The sequence below is a fragment of the Rhinolophus hipposideros genome (assembly GCF_964194185.1).
Source record: "Rhinolophus hipposideros genome assembly, chromosome: 19".
Taxonomy (NCBI): Eukaryota; Metazoa; Chordata; class Mammalia; order Chiroptera; family Rhinolophidae; genus Rhinolophus; species Rhinolophus hipposideros.
This window is the reverse complement of record NC_138065.1, coordinates 6,738,225-6,760,865: the sequence shown is the minus strand read 5'-3', so window position 1 is coordinate 6,760,865 and position 22,641 is coordinate 6,738,225. Positions and strand designations below refer to the sequence as shown.

The 22,641-nt window shown below is 47.1% G+C and overlaps 1 protein-coding gene across 5 annotated transcripts in view; it reads left to right on the top strand.

Moving 5' to 3' along the window:
• HAO2 (hydroxyacid oxidase 2) overlaps positions 1–22,277 on the top strand; it is a 33,871-nt gene extending 11,594 nt beyond the window's left edge. For 3 of the 5 annotated variants that reach the window (XM_081026744.1, XM_081026741.1, XM_081026742.1), the window contains 4 exons: positions 592–801; positions 1,895–2,053; positions 2,426–2,495; positions 5,563–10,406. In XM_081026744.1, the coding sequence (XP_080882870.1) occupies positions 592–801; positions 1,895–2,053; positions 2,426–2,495; positions 5,563–5,618 (495 nt within the window). In that variant the 3' untranslated portion in view covers positions 5,619–10,406. Of the gene's footprint in view, positions 1–591; positions 802–1,894; positions 2,054–2,425; positions 2,496–5,562; positions 10,407–10,541; positions 13,735–13,927; positions 14,081–15,629; positions 15,744–18,451; positions 18,617–21,085 lie in introns of those variants that run through there. The other 2 variants (XM_081026740.1, XM_081026743.1) reach the window with 2 other exon arrangements.
• Positions 22,278–22,641: the final 364 nt, after the last annotated feature.

Below are 22,641 nucleotides of genomic sequence, written 5' to 3'. Positions count from 1 at the left end.
GAATCCCCTGGCTGCAGTAGAGAGAGCGATAACAGCCTTTGTGACTCGGCCGTTCTACTCATTAATTGCTTGAACTCATACACAGATTGGCCTTGTGGGTCTCAGAAATCCTTATCTCAGATTCCAGGGACACACCGGGATTTATGGATATTTGAGGCACATGGTGAGCCAAAGGTAAATAGTGGGTAATACCTGATTTAGGCTCCTTTCAGGATTGCTTAGTTCTTATTGCCTTGGGCAGGTCTCAACCATAACACACCACGCTGGCCTGTAAACGCCTTTGTTTATCCATCACTTACTAAACGCTGAGTTCGTTGAAAGTAGGGACTGTGTCTTACTTGTCTTTGTCTCCCCAGATCCTGGCATCATAATTGAGCAGGGCCTCTGTTAATGGTTAATGAAGAAGCAGTTGAGGTAGAAGTTTCTTTTGTTAAGGGAAGGAGCTAGAAGTAGTGTTGCTAGTTGTTGCTCCTCTTTTCAAGCTTATACTCGTCCGTGCTTCTTTTCACCTATCATTCGGTGGCTCTGTACATGTGTCTCACCTGTGCAGGGGAACAAGCAGTCTTGAAGCAGTTCTCTTGTATTCTCCAGAGAAACTCAGCGCCTTATCTCCAGATGTCTCCCATCGACTCCTCCTTGTGCTGGGACGATCTGTCCTGGCTTCAGAGCATCACTCAGTTGCCTATCATCCTTAAAGGGATCTTGACAAAAGAGGATGCCGAGTTGGCCGTGAAGCACCAAGTCCATGGCATAATTGTCTCCAACCACGGTGGGAGGCAGCTTGATGGCGTTGCTGCTTCTGTAAGTAGGGTGTGTGTGTGTGTGTGTGTGTGTGTGTCCAGAGCAAGGTACCCTGTGCGATGTCAGGCACACTCCACTCTCCTTACTACATATGTTGGTATATACATGTGAATCCAAGGTCATCCGAGGAAAGCACCAAGATTAGTGTGAGGCTAGGGAGGTCCCTGCCTCTGGCTCAAAAATGTAAGAAGGTGCCCGAAACACAGTAAAAGACATAATAATTTCACGCGTTATTTGAAAAAAGGAAAATTAATGCAAAAATTATTCACAGTGAACAAAATGTCAACATTTACAATAAAGACAGGATCTGTCCCTGTGTTTGTAGAACCCTGCCTCACCTACCTCACTGTGATCCTGGCCCTGGGGCCAATAAAACTTTATTTGTACCATCAAGTTCACACTTGATTTGCCACAAGTTTGCCACTTGATGTTTTAAATATTTCGTTCAAATACATCATTTATCAGATAAGGGATGCTTTTGGCACCCCTTAAATTTTGTGCTTGAAGAAGGTGCCTCCTTTTAGAGGTTAATGCCTTCCCTGTGAAGGGTGTCACTCTTTGAGTGAAGGTCCGACCTCTCTAAGGTTTCATATCAAACACTCCCTGTTTCTTCCTGGGACAAGGAAAAGGCTAAGCTAGCTGTTGTCCCCAAAGACTCTAACGAATGTCCTGTTGTAACCTATCACAAGTGAATTCTAAAGCCATAAGCACCCTGGGCTGAAATTCGCTCCCTATTCCGTTTCTCAAATGACTGTTCAGCTGAACACTCTAAGTGGAAAACAGATGTGAAGAGGCACCAAGAGTGCCTTCCAAGCTGTAGACATCTGAACCAGCGAGTCAGGGCGAAGCTGCACTCTGTCCGAGCAGAAAATGGCAGAAGGGACAGCCCACGGAAAGTGCCTGGGCCTTTGGGAGCAGCACTGCCCTGCTTAACAGGCGCCAGCAGCCTCAGGCACAAGAGGGGAAGAAACTGTCAGACATGCCCCTGCCCTCGGACTTCCTGGTCCTCGCCCATGAGGAGGGGGCACCACTGTCCCATGATACCCTGAGAGTCAAGACAGAAATCCTCGAGCCACACGTGTCTCTTTTTCAGATCGATGCTTTGACAGAAGTGGTGGCTGCTGTGAAAGGGAAAATTGAAGTGTACATGGACGGTGGGATCCGAACGGGCTCAGACGTGCTGAAGGCGCTGGCCCTTGGGGCCAAGTGCGTTTTCCTGGGGAGACCAGTCCTGTGGGGTCTTGCCTGCAAGGTGAGAATGGCACATTGAAAACCAGCTGGGAAATACCATGTTTCTCATTCATGTTCACCCTTTTCTGTGCTTTAACCCCCAAGCTCAGCCATTTTTTGAGGAGCCACAGATTCGTCAAGGACATTTACCCTCACCCGTGTCTCTGTGCTCCCTCTGCAATGTGTTACAAATTTTCAAGAGCTCCCACCCTTTTTTTCCTCTTGGCATGCCTTTATTCCCGACAGAGCTCTAATTTCTCAGATAACCCCCATCCTCCCCACCACATCTGTGAGCACCCCTAGAATTTATACGTGGCACATGTTAGAATGTTCCTTCCTGTCTCTCTCTCTCTCTCTAACTCTCTCTCTGTGTCTTTCTCTCCCTCTCTCTCAGGGTGAACGTGGTGTTGAGGAAGTTTTGAACATTTTAAAAGATGAGTTCCACACTTCCATGGCCCTGACAGGTGAGTGTGTATACAGTTCTTTTCCTTATTTGGAACTGAAAGTGGGAGGGGCGCCCCTGCCCCCACCCCCCACCCCTGTCCCTTTCCCCAGGCCAGGGGCTGCCAGAAGAGAGAGCAGGAAAGAAACAACCCGAGCAAGACTTAGCACAAACTCCAAATGCGATACATCTGCTACAAAAGCAAACGCAGCTTCCGATCATGGGAAAGAGGGTTCTCTTTTACTCTGGGCTGTCCAGACCCCATCAGGCTTGTTAGATGTGGTTCTTGTAAGTCACATCCATGGGCTCCAAAGAATAGAGAAATTATGCCAGAGAGGCAGCATGGAGGGAGTGGGAAGGTAGATACAAACAGGAGGAGAGAAGGAAAAGCATTGTCCTGCCTAACCATGGGCAGATAGCAAGACAGATTGGATGAGTCAGCTACATGCAGGTGGATTTCAGTGAAAAAGACATTATTGTAAAGTGGTGTGCATAAAAGCTGTGCGTTTTTAGCAAAGCCTGGAATCCCACTGATCTTGTAAAACCTTTGCTCTTCCGGGGCATTTGGTTTGGGGTTTTTGGTTTATAGTTTCCTGATTCTAAATGACTCAGTTCTAAACGATCCAATGTCACCGAGTTCCTCCCATGAGGGAGGGGGTCACCGATGGGAACAGATGGCATATTGGTGTCTTTTGCCCCTCGGGAGCAGTGAGAAGGGGGATGGGAAGCCCTGTGGGCTTCTGTGGATCCCAGGAGGTTGAAATGACTTGTCCTGCTCCCCTAAATATCTTCTCCCATCCTGTACAACGGTGTCTGAACTTGTTTCCACAGAAGCCTAATGGGGGAATTCACAGTAACAGAGCCTTTTTATTCCATCAGAAGTGAATACTTACCTGCCACTGAGGTGTAAATGGCCGCTGGGGAACTCTTTTTTTCTGAGATAGAGTGGGAAGCATCCTTTTTTAAAAAGGGTAGGGGAAAAAGAAAGACCAGGATCATGAGCACTTTTGTGCCCGACTTTTTATACTCCTCTTCCTTCTAAATGTTCTCCATTGAGAAGTATTGTTTTAAATGTATAGAAAAATTAGTAATCATGACCAAACGTGGGACAGAGAAGAGGGTTTGAAGAGGAAGGCAGAAGGGCACCCCTCAGCGTTCTCTGTGTAAGAGTCGCTCCCCCAGGGAAGACCCCCAGGCTAGTCCCTGGACCCAAGGGATCTCAAGTGGGGGCCTGTGCTTTTGATGAACTCAGCAAAACACAAAAATCACAGTGTGAAACGCCAGAGATTCTGTCCCTCCTTAGCCCGTCCCTGCACAGCGCAGGTGACATTAGCACCCAGGTGGTGAGCAATCAGTACAGCCTCTCTCTCCTAATTCCCCCTGGAAACGTGTGATAGTTTTCCTTTCTGACCCTGTGACATCACAGCCCTGGGAGGGAAGCCCTATTAACACCATTGCTGAAAACAAAGTAAGTTTAAAAGGGATGGTTCTCCAACTGGGAGACCAATTTCTGAAATTGTAGAAAGGTTAAAATGACGATGTCTTGAAAGACAAAAATGTCCACCTCTAAGTCATATCAACACAAGACTGCACAGACCTCACTACGTTTTCATCACTTATGGACGTAAAAACATCCCTGTAGAGAATTTTTATAAACATTTCTGTGAGCCAAACAGAAGATCAGCCTGGACACAAGATCTCAACAGAAATAAAATGCTTCCAAGGAAAGATAGTTTGCAGCTTCTTTTATACATTTGGAATTAAGGAGGGAACGTAAGGAAGACAACATGAGGTGGGAGAAAGCAGTACCAGGATTGACAAGACAGACGCGGTTATGTACTCCCTTGAGGGTGGTCATCCTTTCGAAGGAAGGGTCTGAAAGGGTGGTCATTATGAGAAGGAAGGGACTCAAAAGAGCCGTTTCAAAGAAGCACTGACCTAAATACACAGAGACAGTCCAAACTTGCTTGCTGCAAAGATAAGCTGTTTACTGAAGAAGTTCTATGTCTGGGACGTGACTACCGACCATGACCTTCCCAGGGAGTTATTTAAGATCAGATCACCCTGTGAGGTGACTTTTTCGTGGTCCACAGTTTAAATATTATTTTTACTACACTATATAACCAAAGATCCTCTTTCGGCCTCTCTGTATTCCTTGAGTAGGGCTGCCTGCTTTGACATCCCACTGTTCTGTCCTGTGACAACCCAAAGCTCTCAAGATCATTGTCAGTCCTGACGAGAGCCACTCCTGGTCCAGATTCTTGCTTCTGTTCGATTAGTCCAGTTTATGAGTTACGTATGCCCACTGTTTTGTCCATTGCCCTCAGCCCAGGCCTGAAATGCAACTCCATCCTCTGTTGCCATTTTTAGGAGAAGACCCTCTCAGTTATTTTTCTGTGACACATGTTGCTGAAGTTATGTTTTGGGAGGTGAAGGTGCCCACATCAGAGATGTGGAAAGAACCTTGGGGGAGATGTTACACATCCTGCTATTAAATTAGTGCAACCTTCTCATCACCAGGGATTTTTCACTGTCTACTGGAGCCCACAATTCTCCAGCCTGTTCCCGCATGCACCGACTCTCTCCCTTCTCTTTTGACTTCTCATCTCCCTCCAACCCCTGTGCGTCGTCTCAGCTACGGCCCTCATTTTGCATTTTATTGAAGATCCTCCACTACAGAAGGTTTCATTTTTCAGAATGTCCCCTGAGAAGGCAGTTGCTGTGTGAAATACCCCATCTCAGATGCTCTCCCTGCATCATATTCCTCCCTGCTAGATATGTGCTACATCCCTGAGCCTTATCAGGACCGAGATAAAGGTCAAGGGTTTCCACTGCACACATGACTTGATAAAAAAAATGCTAAGCCTGCTATTTTGGCATGGCTGTTTAAGAGAGGACCCGGGCACAGGCTCCCAAAATAATTCCCAATGCAATCAGAACGACATCATTCGTTGCGGGCGCAGAACATTTTATGAGGGTAGCGTCAGGATCGAGTGGGGGCTTGTCCCCCTGAGTCGTCCGTACCTGTAATGGGCTATGTCCCTGGTGCTTCATAGAACTGAGGCTTTTAACTGCATCGTTCTTTGTAGGGTGCCGGTCGGTTGCCGAGATCAATCAAGACCTGGTCCAGTTCTCCAGGTTGTAAACCAAGAGAGCTAATGACGGGGCTGCTGAGGTTGCCCACAGAAGCAAGACAGACTCATAGCGTGGTGTGTGTGGTGCCATCCGGCCCGGGCCTCATCCCACCCAGCAGCTCACCACCTGCACCCTCAACCACCTCACCCCCTGTGCTTCAGGCCCCCAAACCCTCATCTTCCTCCAAGGTGCCTTGTCCTTCTCTGTGTCACTGCTTTTTACATGCTGTTCTCTTGCCTGAAATCCTCCTCTGAAAGAAAAGATCTTAAAAGGGCAGATCAGCAGTGACTGAAATAGCTAGACGATGAAACTTTGCATGTTCTTTCTACAAGGACTATGGAAATTTGTACTCTGGACAGAAGAGCTATACGTCTAAAGTAATCCCCAACAAAAATCATACTCTTGGGCCGGCCCGGTGGCTCAGGCGGTTAGAGCTCCATGCTCCTAACTCCCAAGGCTGCCGATTCGATTCCCACATGGGCCAGCGGGCTCTCAACCACAAGGTTGTCAGTTCAACTCCTCAAGTCCCGCAAGGGATGGTGGGCAACGCCCCCTGCAACTAAGATTGAACACAGCACCTTGAGCTGAGCTGCCGCTGAGCTCCCGGATGGCTCAGTTGGTTGGCGCGCGTCCTCTCAACCACAAGGTTGCCAGTTCAACTCCCGCAAGGGATGGTGGGCTGTGCCCCCTGCAACTTGCAACGGCAACTGGACCTAGAGCTGAGCTGCGCCCTCCACAACTAAGACTGAAAGGACAACAACTTGAAGCTGAACGGCACCCTCCACAACTAAGATTGAAAGGACAACAACTTGACTTGGGAAAAAAAAAAAAAGTCCTGGAAGTACACACTGTTCCCCAATAAAAAAGTCCTGTTCCCCTTCCCCAATTAAAAAAAAAAATCTTAAAAAAAAATCATACTCCTATCTGTAGATGATAAGGAAATAAGATAGTTTAGAACACAGGCTTTGGAGCTGTACAGACCTGGGCTTAACAGTCAGGGCTGCTACTGACGTGCTGAGTTGACTTGGGAAAGATACTAATCTCTGTGCTTCTATGTCCCTGAGGTGTATACTCCCTAGCCCTCTGAGTTGAGAGAAAGATTAAGTAAGATGATGTATGTAAAGTTCAGAGCACAAGGCTTAGCACAGAGAAGACGTTTAAGGAAGAGTAGCTTGTATTATTACTGTTGGGCAAATGCTTACTCATCTTTTAAGACCTCACTTAAATGTCACCCGTTCTTACCCTGGCTACCTGCTAGGTGCTTCCTGTTCTATTGCACACGTTCCATTATTACAACCCTCATTACAATGTGTTGTATTTATTCATTTATTCGCATGCCTCTCTCCACAAATAGACTGTATAGGGTTCTAGGCAAGAAAATGTATACTTGTTACTGGGCTTGGCTTATGACAGCATCTCAGTGGATGGATGGATGGACGGACGGACTGAAGAGAAATGAATGAAAGGTGAGATGGAAAAATGAATAGAGGACCTCTCACCGTCCAGTGGTCAGTTAAAATAGATTCTAGAGAAGGGGTGCCCAGCTCAATAAGATCTGACATTTGAAGACATCAAGAAAATTAGGGATAGAAATCAAATGTCCTAAATAGATAACTTCAAAATTCATTTCCCATGTTCTCTCTTGCTCCTTGTTCTCCATAGAACCACCAGAGAGTTGTGGTTTGTTTTTTTAAGTACAAGCAAATCCTGTTTAAAGCCTTTCTTATGGCTTCCTGTTCCATTTAGTATAAATTCTAAACTGGTCATCACCTCTTCAGGGCTCTGCATGATCTGGTTCTGGCTGATCCTTCCAACTCATTTCTTTGTCACTCTCCCCTTTGCTCACTATGCCCCAGCCATTTTGCCTCCTTTCTATCCCTTAAACAAGCAAAACTCTTTCTTGCCTCTGGACTTTCACACTTACTGTTCCCTCTACAGAAACTGTCCTTCCCCATCCTCTGCCCTTGGTTGGCTTTCTTTTTTATCTTTTAATTTTTCATTAAATTTATTGGGGTGACATTGTTTAGTAAAATTACATAGGTTTCAAGTGTACAGTTCCATAATACGTCATCTATATCTCACATTGCGTGATCACTACCCAGAGTCAGTTCTCCTTCCATCACCATATATTTGAGCCCCTTTCCATCTTCTTTGACTTTTAATGACTTAAACAATGCACTTGGCTCTTTCTTAACATTTAAATCTCAGCTTCGAAGTCACCTCCCCCATGAGATGAGATTTCCCTGACCATCCTATCTAGAATAGAATCTGCTTTAGTCATCACACCACCCTGCTTCCCCTTCTGGCACTCACTACAACCTGCAATTAACTTGTCCTTTGTTTATGTGTGTGTTTGTCATCTGCACCAACACAGGGACCTTAATCAGTCTTCCTCACCACTACATCCCAGAGCCAAGAACCACGCTCAACACCATAGAAGGCTTTGAATAAATATTGGTTCAATGAATTAATCCAAAAAGGCAAAGCTGGATCAAACTGCATTGTCACCTCTGAAGAATTATAGCAGTCCCGGGGGCAAACAGTGAGTTCGGTCAGAACCTGAAGGGTCTGAGTGGGTCACCCCCTAAGCCCCAGACATGAAAAGTCTCCTATCATAAGTGGCCAGACATTTGTCTGCACGAACCCATGCCATAGTACAGTTCCTCCGTTGCCCAGGTTATCCCACATACCCAGGGCCCGGTCGAGGGGACATTAGATGGCATGGAAGACACTGAAAGAGAAAGCGATCCAGCAGCCATCTCCCTGGTCATAACTCAATGCCATAGACAACTGCTTCACCCAAATGGATGGGGCATATGCCACCCACTTATTCAGAAAGAGAAAACAAAGTAGGACAATATTAGACGGTCCTGTCGCCTGTACTGGGTGCACTCAGAACCCAGAATTCAGAAGTGAACACCCAGACTCCCAGATCAGCAGTCCCTTTGATTTCTTCTCAGAAAAAAAGATCTTAAAAGGGCAGATCCGTGATGACGGAAACAACAGCTAGTGGATTATATGTTTTTGTACCTCCTCTATATCTGTACAAAATAACTATGGAAATTTGCACTCTGCACAGAAGAACTATCCATACAAATGTTCCCCAACCAAATCATACTCCCTATCAAACAGGGCAGGACAGACCAACCAGATGAAAGAAGGAAGGTAAAGCTAGTGCAGTTAGAATACGTAGGAGAGTAGTGGCGTCTTTATAGAATTGTACTCTTCGAAAGAGGCTCAGGAGGCTCAGTAAGCTGCCGTTGTTCATGGGCTGATACAAGGAAAAGGGTGATTGACCATGATTCTTGTCTTAGACCCTAACTTTTTATTCAATTAGAAGTTCACATGGGCTCTGCCTTGGTACTGGGCTGATGGTCAGTTCGAGGCCAACGTGGGGCCTTAATTTGGCAGCAAAGATTGGGTGCCTGTGCTGAGTTTAAGGACATACTAAGGAGGTACCATGGGTAGGGGCAACTGTCTGGCTGCGACAGTAGACACAGTTGCATTGTGGGACAGGAAGCCTAAATGACCTAAATGAGGGTCTTGAAGATGGCCCTCAACACATTGACTGGAGTGGCAACATGTGCCTTGGAAAAGATGAGAGCTTCACTCATATCAAAAAGGGATGTGGGGCAGGGCTGATCCCCATGTAGCTTAACTCGTGCACTGTTGCAAGGGATATTGGGAAGCTTTTGTATTTCAGTTCACAAAACCAAGGCCAGAGACATGAAAGAACAGAGCAGCAAATGAAAGCCTAAAATATTTGTGTTCATGACCTCAGATGCTACGGGCCCATTAAATAATGTCTGTTCTATGTCGTGCCCTGATCTCCAGCAAAAAGAGAGTTTTGAGGCAAGAGGTTGAGGGACTCTGGAAACAAACTAAAAATAGACTATACCCATCCACCAATAAATGAGAAAGGAGAGATCTTTATTTCAGTCACATTGGACAGTTGTAGGCTTTCTCAATAAAGTACTAAAGAGCTAAACCAATTGAGGAGAGTCAAGTCTGAGCAATATTGTTACTCAGAGGTCCCCAAGAACATGGACTCTGACAGTGGGTGGGCTATAGGCAGACCCCTGAGGGAACAATACAACGCAGCCACTTCATGTAGCAGGTGAAGATCGATTTTGCTCTTCTCTGGCCTACTTCCCAGCCCTCATAGCCCGCCACCCACTAGGACTCAGCATCTCCTAGAGTGGGGCTTTGCACTTTCTATTAATAGAAATTCACTCTCTGAACTTTCACTTCTAGATTGCAGAACTATGCCTCAGACACCACTTGTCGAAGCTTCTTTCAATTTGTTCAGACCTGTGGTCTATTCTCTTCACAGCAAATATAAGAATATCTCAGTACTGAATTGTCCTTTTTGGTGCAACAAGAATAAATAAGCAGCCTTGAAAATAAGGTTTGAAACCAAGAAATCATTGGTAGGATGACATCCACCTCTCTAACCACCCCACCACAATCGCATGAATCAGATTTTTTTTTTTCATGTTCTGATTATCTTCCTGGCTGATGAGCATGACGTAAAAGTCCCCAAGTTCCTCTGTGATACCTGTACTTACAGGGATTTCTAAGTAGGCATGATGGCCAAGTCATCTCTTCAGCCCTGAAACCACCAGCTAGGGGCTTGAGTTGAGTCATTCCAGGTGGATTTGGGGTAAGCATGATAATCATAACAGTGTATGGCAGGCATTAAGGCAATTAGGTATGGAGTTAGCTTACTTTACGAGAGAATGTAGTATAAATCCTCCCTATAGCCATATCTCTTAATGCTAACTGTGCTCTTTTTTGATCCTGGACACGCGTGTGCGTTATTTTTTAAATTGCTTTTCCTCCTGGACTCAGATGGTGAAATCTAAGATTCCAAGGAAAAAAGAGCAAGGATATTTATTATAAAGATCGTGCCGGAAGTGTTCTCATTGCCTCGGGAGTGTGGACAGAGGAGTGTTCTCAGTCACCTGAAGGGACACGTGTTAAACCTCAGAAGGGATTCCTTGGCCCCTGAAAATGTCTTACATTAGAATACATGGGTAAAGAAGGCCAAGAAATGTTCTCCACTGGAAAGTTTTCAACATCGGATCAGAATACGGGGTACCTCAAAGATAAGCATTGTTTCTGATGAAGAGAATCAGCTTTGAAGTCACTCCAGGGCCAGGCTGCCTGGACTCAGATTCTGGCACCACTGTCCTGAAGATATTCGGCAAAACTAAACTACCTTTGTCTTCCTGTGTGAAATAATAATACCAATCTTTTTGGACTGTCATTGTGAAAATTAAATGATACGGGGGGACTTCTTTTTCCCAATCCAGGACGTAAGGAGCTTAGAGGTCTCCACTCCACCCCAACAACTAGTAAAAAGCTAAACAAACTGCTCCTTGGCTGACCCTTGGCCTTTGTGAGTTTCCCTAATCCTATTTGTTATTTAACCCCTACTGTGTCATATTGAGGAATTCTTCCCAAACTCTGATGCCAACTGGTGGTGATGTCTATGGACCCCACCTGATATAGCAATATTATCCCTGAGCATGTACCAGCACCATTTATTTAAAAGACGATACTTTCCCCCACTGAATTTACTTGACGCCTTTGTCAAAATCAATTGGCCATATGAATTTAGACCATGAACTCACACCTCACAGTAGACCAACAACCTACATGTAAGGGCTAAAACTATACACTTCTCAGAAGAAAACCAATCTTCATGACCTGGGTTAGACAAAAACATGAGTGGTAAGAGAAAAAATATTTTTAAATGGGACTTCGTCAGAATTAGAACTATTTGTGCTTCTAGAGATGTTATTAAGAAAATGAAAAGATAAGCCGCAGACTGGGCAAAAGTATTTTCAAACCATAAGAGTGTATCTATTAAAGAGCTTGTATCCCACATATAAAATATTCCTACAAGTCAACGGTAAGACGATAAATAACCCAGTTGAAAAATGGCCATGTAAATGACGTCTCAGTAAAGCTGTTGGGAATTTACTTAAAAAGTGATATTGTGGCCCCCACGTGCCTTGCCCGTTCTTTTATGTCTCCCTTTCCATAGAGTTTATATTTATTGGTTCCACTCGGACACTCTGAACTATCGTTCTGTTGGCTCTTTGGCTGAAAGGAGTTCCCAGAGAGAGAGGCTGACATCTCCCAGCTCCCAACACTCCCGGCAGCTGGGGAATGAGTACCCCAGTCCTGAGAGCATGGGGATATGTGTGATCGCTTGCAGCACGACTAGCAGGCAAAGGTGGATGAGGCACCTTGGTGGCCTCAGCTTGGCCTCCATGCGTCCGTCACAGGCAGACGGGTCTTTAGCCAGTGCTGACAGCCTCCGAGAACAAGCTGCTGCGACTCAGCGACTGCGTTCACAGTGTGTTGGAGGTCCTGGGAGTCAGGTCCCACATGGGAAGAGGAGAATGTCCACAACACGTGGGGAGAGGGAAAGACCCGAGTAGGGTGTGAACCCCAAGCTTTGTAGATGGCTACTCCCCACAACTGAAGAAAACGTTTTTTTCTAGTGCCTATGGCATTCTCACCAAGACAGACCATATGCTGGACTACCTATCTACGACTCAACTCAACTACCTAAGACTCAACTATCTACGAATCAAAATCATACCGCATATATGCTCTGATCCCAAGAGTATTAAATTAGAAATCAATAACAATAAGGTACCTAGAAAATCCCCAATGTTAAAAATTAACCAGCATACTTCTGTAGAAGTTTGTTAAAGAAGATATCCCAGGTAACTTAGTTTTACCTGGGTGATGATAAAAATCAGTAAACCAGACTTGTTGCATGCAGCTAACACAGTGCTTAGAGAGAGATGTACAGATTGAGATGCTGATGGATAGCCAGAAAGACAAAAGGGAGAAAATCAATTATCTAAGATTTGAGCACAGGAACCTTGAGAAAGAAGAGTAAATTGAGCCCAAAGTAAATAAAAGGAAGCAAATAATTAAAAGAAACTGATGCAATAGAAACTGGATGGACCAGAGAGTAAATGTTTCTGTACTTCATGCACAAATCTTAATTTCAGATGGATTCTGTATTTAAATATATATCCAGAACCATTAAGATTTCGAAGAAAAAATTCGGAGAGTAACTATGGGACTAAACATCAGGTTCTGCAGTAGAGTGTGGGTAGGAATTGACTGGAAAGATGCTTCTGGGATGAAGGAAGTGTTCTGTGTCTTGTTTTGGGGTGGTGGTTACATGGGTGGACATAACTGTCAAGGCGCCTTGAAGATCTGGAAGTTTTAATGCATGTAAATTACATCTCCATCTTTTACATGGAGCAAGGACTGTGCCCTGAAGAGCTTCTGGTGGTATTTGGTGCCTCTGGGGCATATGTGTCAGAAGCACCTACTGCCCCTTCGATTCAGGAATCTGCTCAGACTGGTTTTGCAACCAAAATGTGGGGCCAATGCAAGTGTCTGTAATAAGAGCCACCGTAGCCCACAGCTGGGCTCATGATACAGGCCAGAGAACTAGTTGGTTCTCACTAGGTAGCTTCCCATCAATGCTGCTTTTCCTCTGGGAACCCAGAGCTCTCAGGGTGGGGGTATGGGGATGGGCAAAATTGACTTTCTGAATATACTGGGTGGGAAAGAAAATCACCTCCCATAAAACATCGTGATTGGAGCTGCCACCATGACAAATTTCTCAGCTAGCAACATTTCCCATCATATTCTCAGGGAGGAGCCAGTGAAAAACAGCGGATTCCCCCCTCCCCACCCACCCACCCACCCCCAGGTGTATGTACTTCACCAGGCAAAAATGCACATTGTGCTGGGAGACTTCTAAAGTCACGGGTGATGGAGGCCAACCAGCTAACTCCAACTGTCGGCTGTCCTGTGGAGGACAGAACCAAGGGTTTTATCACGACGTGGCCTTGAAGCTTGTTTTCTCATCCTGTTCTTTGGAGGAATGAGAGCTAGAAGCTGAAGTTCCGCACTCCATAGGGGGAGGGAGCTGAAGGAGAAGGAGCAATGAATATGTAGGAGGGTCCAAGGTAAAGAGGCTGAGCCACAAGAACAGCATATAAACCTCCCACCAGCCCAGCTTTGGGCAGTAGGAAACCAGGAGGACCCAGGCTCTTTCGTCTGGCTTGTCACTGTCTTAACAGGTTGGAGTTTTTTCATTTTATTTCAACTATTCCTGGGTGGGGATGGGGCCTGGGGAGTTTTGCAAAACTAAGAGTAAAGGAAACAAAATGGATTTTTGTGAGCCTGTAAGCACTGGCCTTCTGCGTTTGACTCTCCAGTCCAGTCTGCTCTCCAGGGCTTTCTGGTTCCTGGAGAGTGTTTCTTGGTTCCCAGGTTTGGCCATGGCTGGCTGGAGCTGCCTGGTGACAGGAGCCGGAGGTTTTCTGGGTCAGAGGATCATCCATTTGTTGGTGGAGGAAAAGGAGCTGCAGGAGATCAGAGCGCTGGATAAAGTCTTCAGACCAGAACTGCGGGAGGAATTTTCTAGTAAGTGACCTGGAGTCATGGGTGAGTGGAGCTCCATCTTCAGCCTGTGTAGGCCCTTGCGTGGCAAATTAAGGAAAGTCGTAGCCCAACCAGGTCCAAAGTCATCAGAAAGGAAATCACAGTAGAGAAGATCCTGGGCTGGGTATCGGGAGACTGAATGGTGGTCCTGACTCAGAACTAGAGAGCGTGGCTGTCAGCCTTCCACGTGGGCCTCCAGGACTCTTCTCATCTCCAGAAGCACGTATCAGTTCTCTCCCTGGTCAACAGCCCTTGAAGGTTCTGAAAACTTTTGACTTGGCACTTACTGTGCACCGCCTACAAAAGTGCAGGCAGACCTGGAGACCCCACGGGGGTCTCTGCCCCTCTGGCTGGCCCTACCTTTTGGTGGCTTCACTTAAGCATCTCCAGTGAAGGGGCACTAAAAGGAAGTAAGCGTGAAGCTGTGTGTGTGTGTGTGTGTCTGTGTGTGTGTGTGTGTGTGTCTGTGTGTGTGTGTGACAGAGAATCAGAGGGGATGAGGGTTAGAAGAGGGAGCACAAGTGTCCAGCGTGGGAGCCAGAGACAGAGGGAGGGGCCGCATGGGTGCGGACACACGGCCAGCCGTGGACTCCGGGCACATCCTTTTTTATCATTTGTCGCTGTTCCCCATCTCCACAAGGGAAGCGACTGCAGACTTGGTTATAGGAGCTCACTGCTTTTTTCCCCCAGATTGCTGCCCCTGGTGCAAATGCAAAAGCTGGACTTATTGTGCATTTTCCAACCTGTTTCACCCCCAGATCCTCCAAATAACGCTGTGAGGAAAGTCGGGAAGGGAGTCACCCCATTTGGGCAATGAAGAAATCAACGTCCACAGAGATAAAGCTTTGCTGGGGTCCCTCTGGTTAATGGGTAGCAGAGCTCAGCCCAGGGCCCCCCTGCACAGGCCCCAATCACATGGCTCTAGGGCTGACTCTTGGTAAAGTGAGTCCCCTTGTGTCCCCAAACCAATTCCTGCCCCGCCCACCCCAGGCCCTGCAGACTGGGTGTCTACAGGCAGGTCCTGGCTTCCCAGGACACCCCACCTCCCCACACCGAAGCCCCACTCACTCCCCTGGACTGCACCCAGCACTCTGCCCCTTCGTCCCTCTTCTCTGAGCTCTGCAAACGTCCTTTTCCCACTACCCTCTGATTCAGTCCTGTCTCTGATAAGCCAGTTCACAAATAATTAACTGTTTGTAATCCTTACAGCTCAGCAGTATTTGCAGTCTGACAGCTGATTTCAAAAAGGGCAGTGTTCAGCCCAAAGGAACAGGTCCCCAAGGTGACAAGTCAGGTGGTGGTGTGGAGGTGGGGGCCTCTACAAAGATACCAATAGAGGATCCTTCCATTGTTCTTTCTGTGCCAGGCGCTGTGTCAAGTGTTTGGCATGTGGCAACCTGTGTGCTCCTTTGAACAACCCTGTGCGATGGGTTGAGGATAAGGCGCAGAGGCTGCCTTAGTCCGTTCAGGCTGCAGTAACAAATGCCCCAGGCTGGGTGGCTTATAAACGACAGAAGTTTATTTCTCGCAGTTCTGGAGGCGGGAAGTCCAAGATCAGGGCGCCAGCATGGTGGTGTTCTGGTGGGAGCTCTCTTACGGGTTCAGAGTCAGCGCCTTCTCGCCGTGTCCTCACATGATGGAAGGGGTAAGGGATCTCTCCGGTGTCTCGTGAAAACTAATGGGAGGCAGCGAACAGTAAGAGAGAAATTCAGAGGGAGAAATTCAAGGCTGGAGAATCTCCTTCCTGGGTTACAACTTGGAACAACCACCTGCTCTCCTTAAGCTTCTGCCAAGTGGGGTCTGCCTGCAGCCCTCAGGTAACTCCAAGAGGCCCCGACTTGGGGAAAGGCAAGGGAGGAGCTGCAGGGAGTCAGCCGGAGGGTAGAATTTTCTGATTCTGTGCCCACCTGTGCCCTGCCCTCTCCCCTCCCCACCTCTGCCTCCCTTCCTCTGCCCTCTCCCCTCCCCACCTCTGCCTCTCCCCTACCCACCTCTGCCTCTCCCATACCCTCCTCTGCCTCTCCCCTCTCTTCCTCTGCCTCTCCTCTCCCCACCTCTGCTTCTCCCTACCCCACCTCTGCATCTCCCCTCTCCTCCTCTGCCCTCTCCCCTCCCTTCCTCTACCTCTACTTTGCTGCTGACTTCAGTAGACTGTCTCAAAGGAACTGAGACATATGTCTGGGGGCAGAAAACCAAAGCCAGGAAAGAAGGACTTCTACCCCATTAGCCTGCAGGGGTGCAGAGAAACCAGACAGGGCATTGTGAATGCCTCAGTGGTGGGGCCATGGCTCCCTCCTTCTCCAAGGCTCAGTGAACTTGGCAAGACTGAATATGCAGTTGCTTATGTAGGGTGAGCTGGGTGGGAGGGAGGCCCACAGAAAAGCTACTAGGCAAACTAGTGCTTAAGAGCACAGACTCTGACTGCCTGGGTTCAAGTTTAGCTTTGCTATCTCCCTACTTACGGTGTGACCTTGAACAAAGTAATTAACCCCTGCTATGCTCTGAATGTTTGTGTCCCCCTAAATGTATGTGTGGAAATCCTAATGCCCAATGTGACGGTGCGAAGAGAGGGGGCCTTTGGGAGGTGGTTAGGTCATGAGGGTAGAACCCTCATGAATGGGATTACAGGCAGAGGTGGGAAGGGAGAAAGCAGAGGAAGGGAGGGGAGAGGCAGAGGTGGGGAGGGGAGAGGGCAGAGTTGGGAGGGGAGAGGCAAGGTGGGGAGGGGAGATAGCTCTAAAAGGAAATCAGAGAACTGTGAAAGTTGACAGCAAAGTACAAAGCACAAGATACTTAAATGAAGGGTATTTATCCAAACTGTAAGCAGCACAGCGTGGGCTAATTTGAGGGACTGCCACTTCCTGTAGACTTCAGAGGAGCTGAAGCCCCTGATGTGGTATTCACTGCCCCTGGCTAGATGACCAGAAGGGAGTCCCTTGGTGGCCGACTCATTGCAGCGATGATATCTGCTTTTTTTTAATTCAAAATGTTTTTAATTTTTCAATCACGGCTGGCATTCAGTATTATTTAGTTTCAGGTGTATAGCACAGTGGTTAGACATTTATATAACTTACAAAGTGATCCCTCTGATAAGTCTAGTACCCACCTGGCACCATACATAGTTATTACAATATTATTGACTATATTCCCTATGCTGTACTTTATATCCCCATGACTGTAACTACCAATTTGTACTTCTTAATCCCTTCACCTTTTCACCCAGCTCCCAACCCTCTCCCATCTGGCAACCATCAGTTTGTTCTCTGTATCTATGAGTCTGTTTCTGTTTTGTTTGTTCATTTATTCTGTTCTCCAGATTCCACATATAAGTGAAATCATATGGTATTTGTCTTTCTCAGTCTGACTTATTTCACTTAGCATAATGCCCTCTAGGTCCATCCGTGTCGTTGCAGATGGCAAGATTTCATCCCTTTTATGACAGAGTAATATTCCATCGTATATTACCACTTCTTTATTCAGTCGTCTATCAATAGGCACTTAGGTTGCTTCCATATCTTGACTATTATAAATAGCACTGCAGTGAACATAGGGCTGCATTATCTTTTGAAATTAGTGTTTTGGATTTCTTCGGATAAATGCCCAGAAGTAGGATTACTGGGTTATATGGTAGTTCTATTTTTCATTGTTTGAGGAACCTCCATACTGTTTCCCATAGTGACAATCCCCCAGTGATACCTGCTTTTGATGATAACTAATAAGAGTGTGGGCTCTTCCTAAGTTCCCTGCCAATGGCTCCACTATCCTCCTGGTCACCCAAGACTTCGACACTTCCTCTTCCCCTCAGCCCATGTCCAATAAGGACAAGAACCTGTCAGGGTGAGGTCCTCCTCATCTGAATTTTGGTGTGGACATGCTGACTCATCTCTCGGCCGCCTTGCTTCCTCTTACACCCCCCCACACTGAACCATTTATATACTGTGGCCAGGGGTGGATTCCCACCCCACAACTCCGCTCATGTCTCTCCAAATCCACACGATGCCTCCTTCCCTACAGAATGAAATTCACATTCTTTCCTCTTCTAACCACTCTCCACCATCACCCTCCTCACTTTAGTGAATTTTAGGAACTTACCACGAGTCTCTTGCACAGTTTTGTGTTCCAGTCTTCACGGCTCACATTCTGTTTTGGAAGGAGACATCTGCTATTTCCCAGTGAACACCACACATTCTGATTTCTGTGCCTTTGTGTCCTTCTGCCTTCCCTGGACTGTCCTTCCCTTCCCCCCCTCCCTCCAATCTGCCTGTCTTTGAGGACCTTGATCAAATGCCACCTTTATCAGGAAACTCCCAGATTCAGAAAGCCTGCCAATGACCTAACGGGTGTTTTACACAGAGCTCCAGAGCAAGGTCAAGCTGACATTGCTGGAAGGAGACATTCTGGATGAGCAATGCGTGAAGAGAGCCTGCCAGGGCACCTCGGCTGTCATTCACACCGCCTCTGTCATTGACGTCTTTAATATCATTCCGAAAGAGACCATCCTGAATGTCAATCTGAAAGGTACAGTCTCCCAGGGGAGGAGATGGAGTGGAGTGGGCAAGTGAGGCTGGGGAAACGGGATAAGGGAGAGAAGAGAAGCCCCCATCATTGACCCCCTGATGAACTCTGTGTTATTGCTTAGCACTACTAACTGAGAGAGGCAAGGCTGTTATCCTCAGGTTCTCAGATGAGAAAAAGAAGGCTGAGACAGGCTGAGTTGTCCAGGGACCCACAGGTCAGAGAGGGAGAGCTAGAATGTAAACCCACACCTGTGTGACTCCAGAGGCCACAAAATCTCACCTGCTGCTCCAGTCAAGTGTGGACTACAACCCAACCTCAAACTCCTGCTACCAGCCACCTCCTGCCTGCCCTGGGCTGGGACCAGACCTAACAGCGGCCTCCTTAGTCATGGTTTCAGCCCTTCTGTGTGGCTCTAAGGTGGTGGGCACACAGTAAGGCCAAGAACTAAGGGCTCTGCGATATGAGGCGGCACCCAGTCAGTTACCAGTGATGGGCCACAGCTCTGGGCCGGTTTCCTTCAGGCAGGACCTCCCACACAGGACCTCCAAGGGTAATGAGAACTAGAGCCTCCCCACTCACCTCACAGAAAGAATCTTCTCACAAGAACTACCGTGTTTCCCCGAAAATAAGACCTAACTGGAAAATAAGCCCTAGCGTGATTCTTCAGGATGACATCCCCTGAACAGAAGCCCTCATGCGTCTTTTGGAGCACAACTTAATATAAGACCCGGTCTTATTTTGGGGGCAACACGGTAGCAGAGTTGATTCACAGAGGTCTGGCCCTACAGAATTATCCAGCACTTGCCTTCCCAGAATAGTTTCTTAACAGTAATAGTTTCCCATTATCCATAATACCATTTCTTCAGCCCACTACCAGGTCTAGTCTTAAAGACTAGTTCCTAGCCAGGAGGTAGCCCAAACTACATTCTCTTTGGATCCTCAAACAATTGCTTCAGAAAGGCTCTTTCTGAATTGTAGCTTTCCAATCTACTGTATATCTAGAAGCATTTGCTCAAGGGTTTAGCTCAAATCCCCTATTAGCCTGTCATATTATATCATCCCTCTGATTCCTGGAGGCCAGTCTCTCTGGGACCACAGCATCCCAACCCCCTGGCCCATCTGTTGTCCATGCCCTGCCCTCCAGAGTTAGTCTATTCAGAGACTCCTTTTCTAAAGCAACTTTCTGCTTTGGGTCTCCAGCCGAGAGTAGCACCAACTCAAAAAAGACCCCTCTAGTTTCTACTTAGTCACACCCCTAACCACCCCCACATTGCAAGGAGGGTGCTAAGATTAACCAGTTTTCAGTTTTCGGATGCTCTCATAATTCCTACTCTCCACAGCTCCCAGCAACAGGACATCTGAAATCCCTGAGCAGTGTTAAGAGGCATCAGTTGACTAAAATAAAACCAGTATCACTCCCAGGCGTAGAAAATATTTCACAATGATCTGTCATTTCCCCCTCTGCAGGTAAATTAGCTCCAAATATTCCCCGCCTCTAGATTTAATTTTTTTTTAATGTGGCTGTCTCTCCCCATAATCAAATTACATAAAGACCTAAAAAGGGATTTTAAAAATGCAAACCAAAAACAAAATGAGGCTTTGCCCAAAAAATCCCTTCATTCTTCAGGGATGAAGAATACAAGACCCTCCCGTTATGACCGCCAGAGGGCGCACTCCTCTTTCCGTTTCCCCACCAGGCTGCACCCACAAGGCCTGTGCACAGATCCCCAATGCTAAGTACAAGGAAGGTTTATCACCCCCACTTTTCACACCTGAGGATAACGGAGTCACAGCCAGAATTAGGAGCAGCCTTTGTAGGGGACACACAATCAAGAACTGAATCTGGATCTCCAGTTTCTCCCCAGAACCCACTAATCATTTGCTCAGTGACCCTCAAAGAAAGGTGCCCGTGACTGCGTTTTTTATTGGTCCTCAAAAAATGAGAGCAATACAAACAATTCATTATGTGTTTAAGAGTGTGTATGACCTATATGGTGTGCACACGCGCGTTGTGTGTGTGTGATGGGCACCCTTCAACTGTCCTCTTTTGCCTAAACTCTGGAGGACTGTCCGTATTCTGAGAGTATGGCCTCCTAATGTTTTAAATTTAAAGTAGCCTGTCTTTAATGAGGAGGTAGGGATGATAAATGATCATTTTCAAATGTCCTTACTCAGCGAAATGTAAAGTGACAACCCTCTGTCCTTTTCCAAAATTAGAAGTACCCCCACAGGTCCATGCAATCCGAAAGCCTAGGAATCCTTGCTCTCCAGAACCCAGACGTAGGTCTCTTGATTTGTGCACTTTCCTCTGGCTCTAGCTTGGTCAGCTCTCAGCCAGAGTCACAGAAGAATTCACTCCTGATCTGCGGGAATCGCCCCCCCCTTGGGGTGGGGGGATGGGCATGGTCTGTGGGGGTGGCTGGGCCTGTGGGTTATTCCCTGACACTGAAGCGTGCTCCCTATGGGCAGGTACCCAGAACCTGCTGGAGGCCTGTGCCCAGGCTAGTGTGCCTGTCTTCATTTATACCAGCACCATAGAGGTGGCTGGGCCCAACTCCTACAGAGAAGTCATCCAGAATGCCCACGAAGAAGAACATCATGAAACAAGATGGTCTTCTCCATACCCGTACAGCAAAAAGCTCGCTGAGAAGGCTGTGCTGGCGGCGAATGGGTGGGCTCTTAAAAACGGTGGCACTTTGTATACTTGTGCCTTAAGGCCCCCATTTATCTACGGGGAAGGAAGCCCGCTGCTTTATGGTTTTATTGACCATGCCCTGAAGAACAACGGTGTCCTGACACATAACAGCAAGCTGTCCATTGTCAACCCAGCCTACGTCGGCAACGTGGCCTGGGCCCACATTCTAGCTTTGAGGGCCCTGCGGGACCCCAAGAAGGTCCCAAACATCCAAGGACAGTTCTACTACATCTCAGATGACACACCTCACCAAAGCTATGATGACCTCAATTACAATTTGAGCAAAGAATGGGGCTTCTGCCTTGATTCCAGAATGAGCCTTCCCATATCTCTGAAGTACTGGCTTGGCTTCCTGCTGGAAATCGTGAGCTTCCTGCTCAGTCCAGTTTACCAATACCAACCCCCCTTCAACCGCCATGTAGTGACATTGTTGAATAGTGTGTTCACCGTCTCCTATAAGAAAGCTCAGCGAGAGCTTGGGTATGAGCCCCTCTTCAGCTGGGAGAAAGCCAAGCAGAAAACCATGGAGTGGGTTGGCTCCCTGGTGGAACAGCACAAGGAGACCCTGAAAACAAAGACTCACTGAGCCGGCGGTGACAAGGATGTGGGTGTGGACATTGTTAGATGTCTGTCAGCAAACTCCCCCCTTCTCGCTTCATACGGACAGTAACACGGGCACAAGTCCGGGTCCCTTTTTAGGAGACAGCCATCTTAGTGTCTTCCTCCTATCAGAAACCTTCCCAGTCATCAGCCCAACCAGAAGCTTCCTGCCCCACCCAACCCTTCAGAGAACAGACAAGGTCCCCAAGTCCCAGCTGCTGATTCTGAGCTCTTCAGGCCTCTTTAATTTTAGAATTGTGCCTATTCTACTTCTTTTGTTAATTGCACAATCACTCCTTTTAAAAATTCCTATTCCTTCGCACAGCTCAATGAAGAGAATAATAAATGTTTTAATGCCTAATCTGGAGGAAGTTGTGGTTTATGTGAACACATACCTTTCTCCTTTCCCCTCCATTTCCAGGTATTACCGTCTCCTATTAGAAAAGCCGCGTGAAACTGGGGTGGGCAGAAAGTTCTGGAAGGGGGAACTAAGCTTGATTAAGCACCTACTATGTTTCCGGCGTGAAACATATGACTGACATATCTCACCTCATTTAATCCTCACCAGACACCTATGAGGTAGGAATTCCCACGTCACTGGTAAGGAAACTTGTTCATGGTCACGCTAACTGGTAAGTGCCGGGCCATTTACACCAGATAGATTGATGTGAAAGCCTTTATCTTTCCACTGAATCATGCAGCCTGAATTGCCCAATGTTTATAGCAGAAT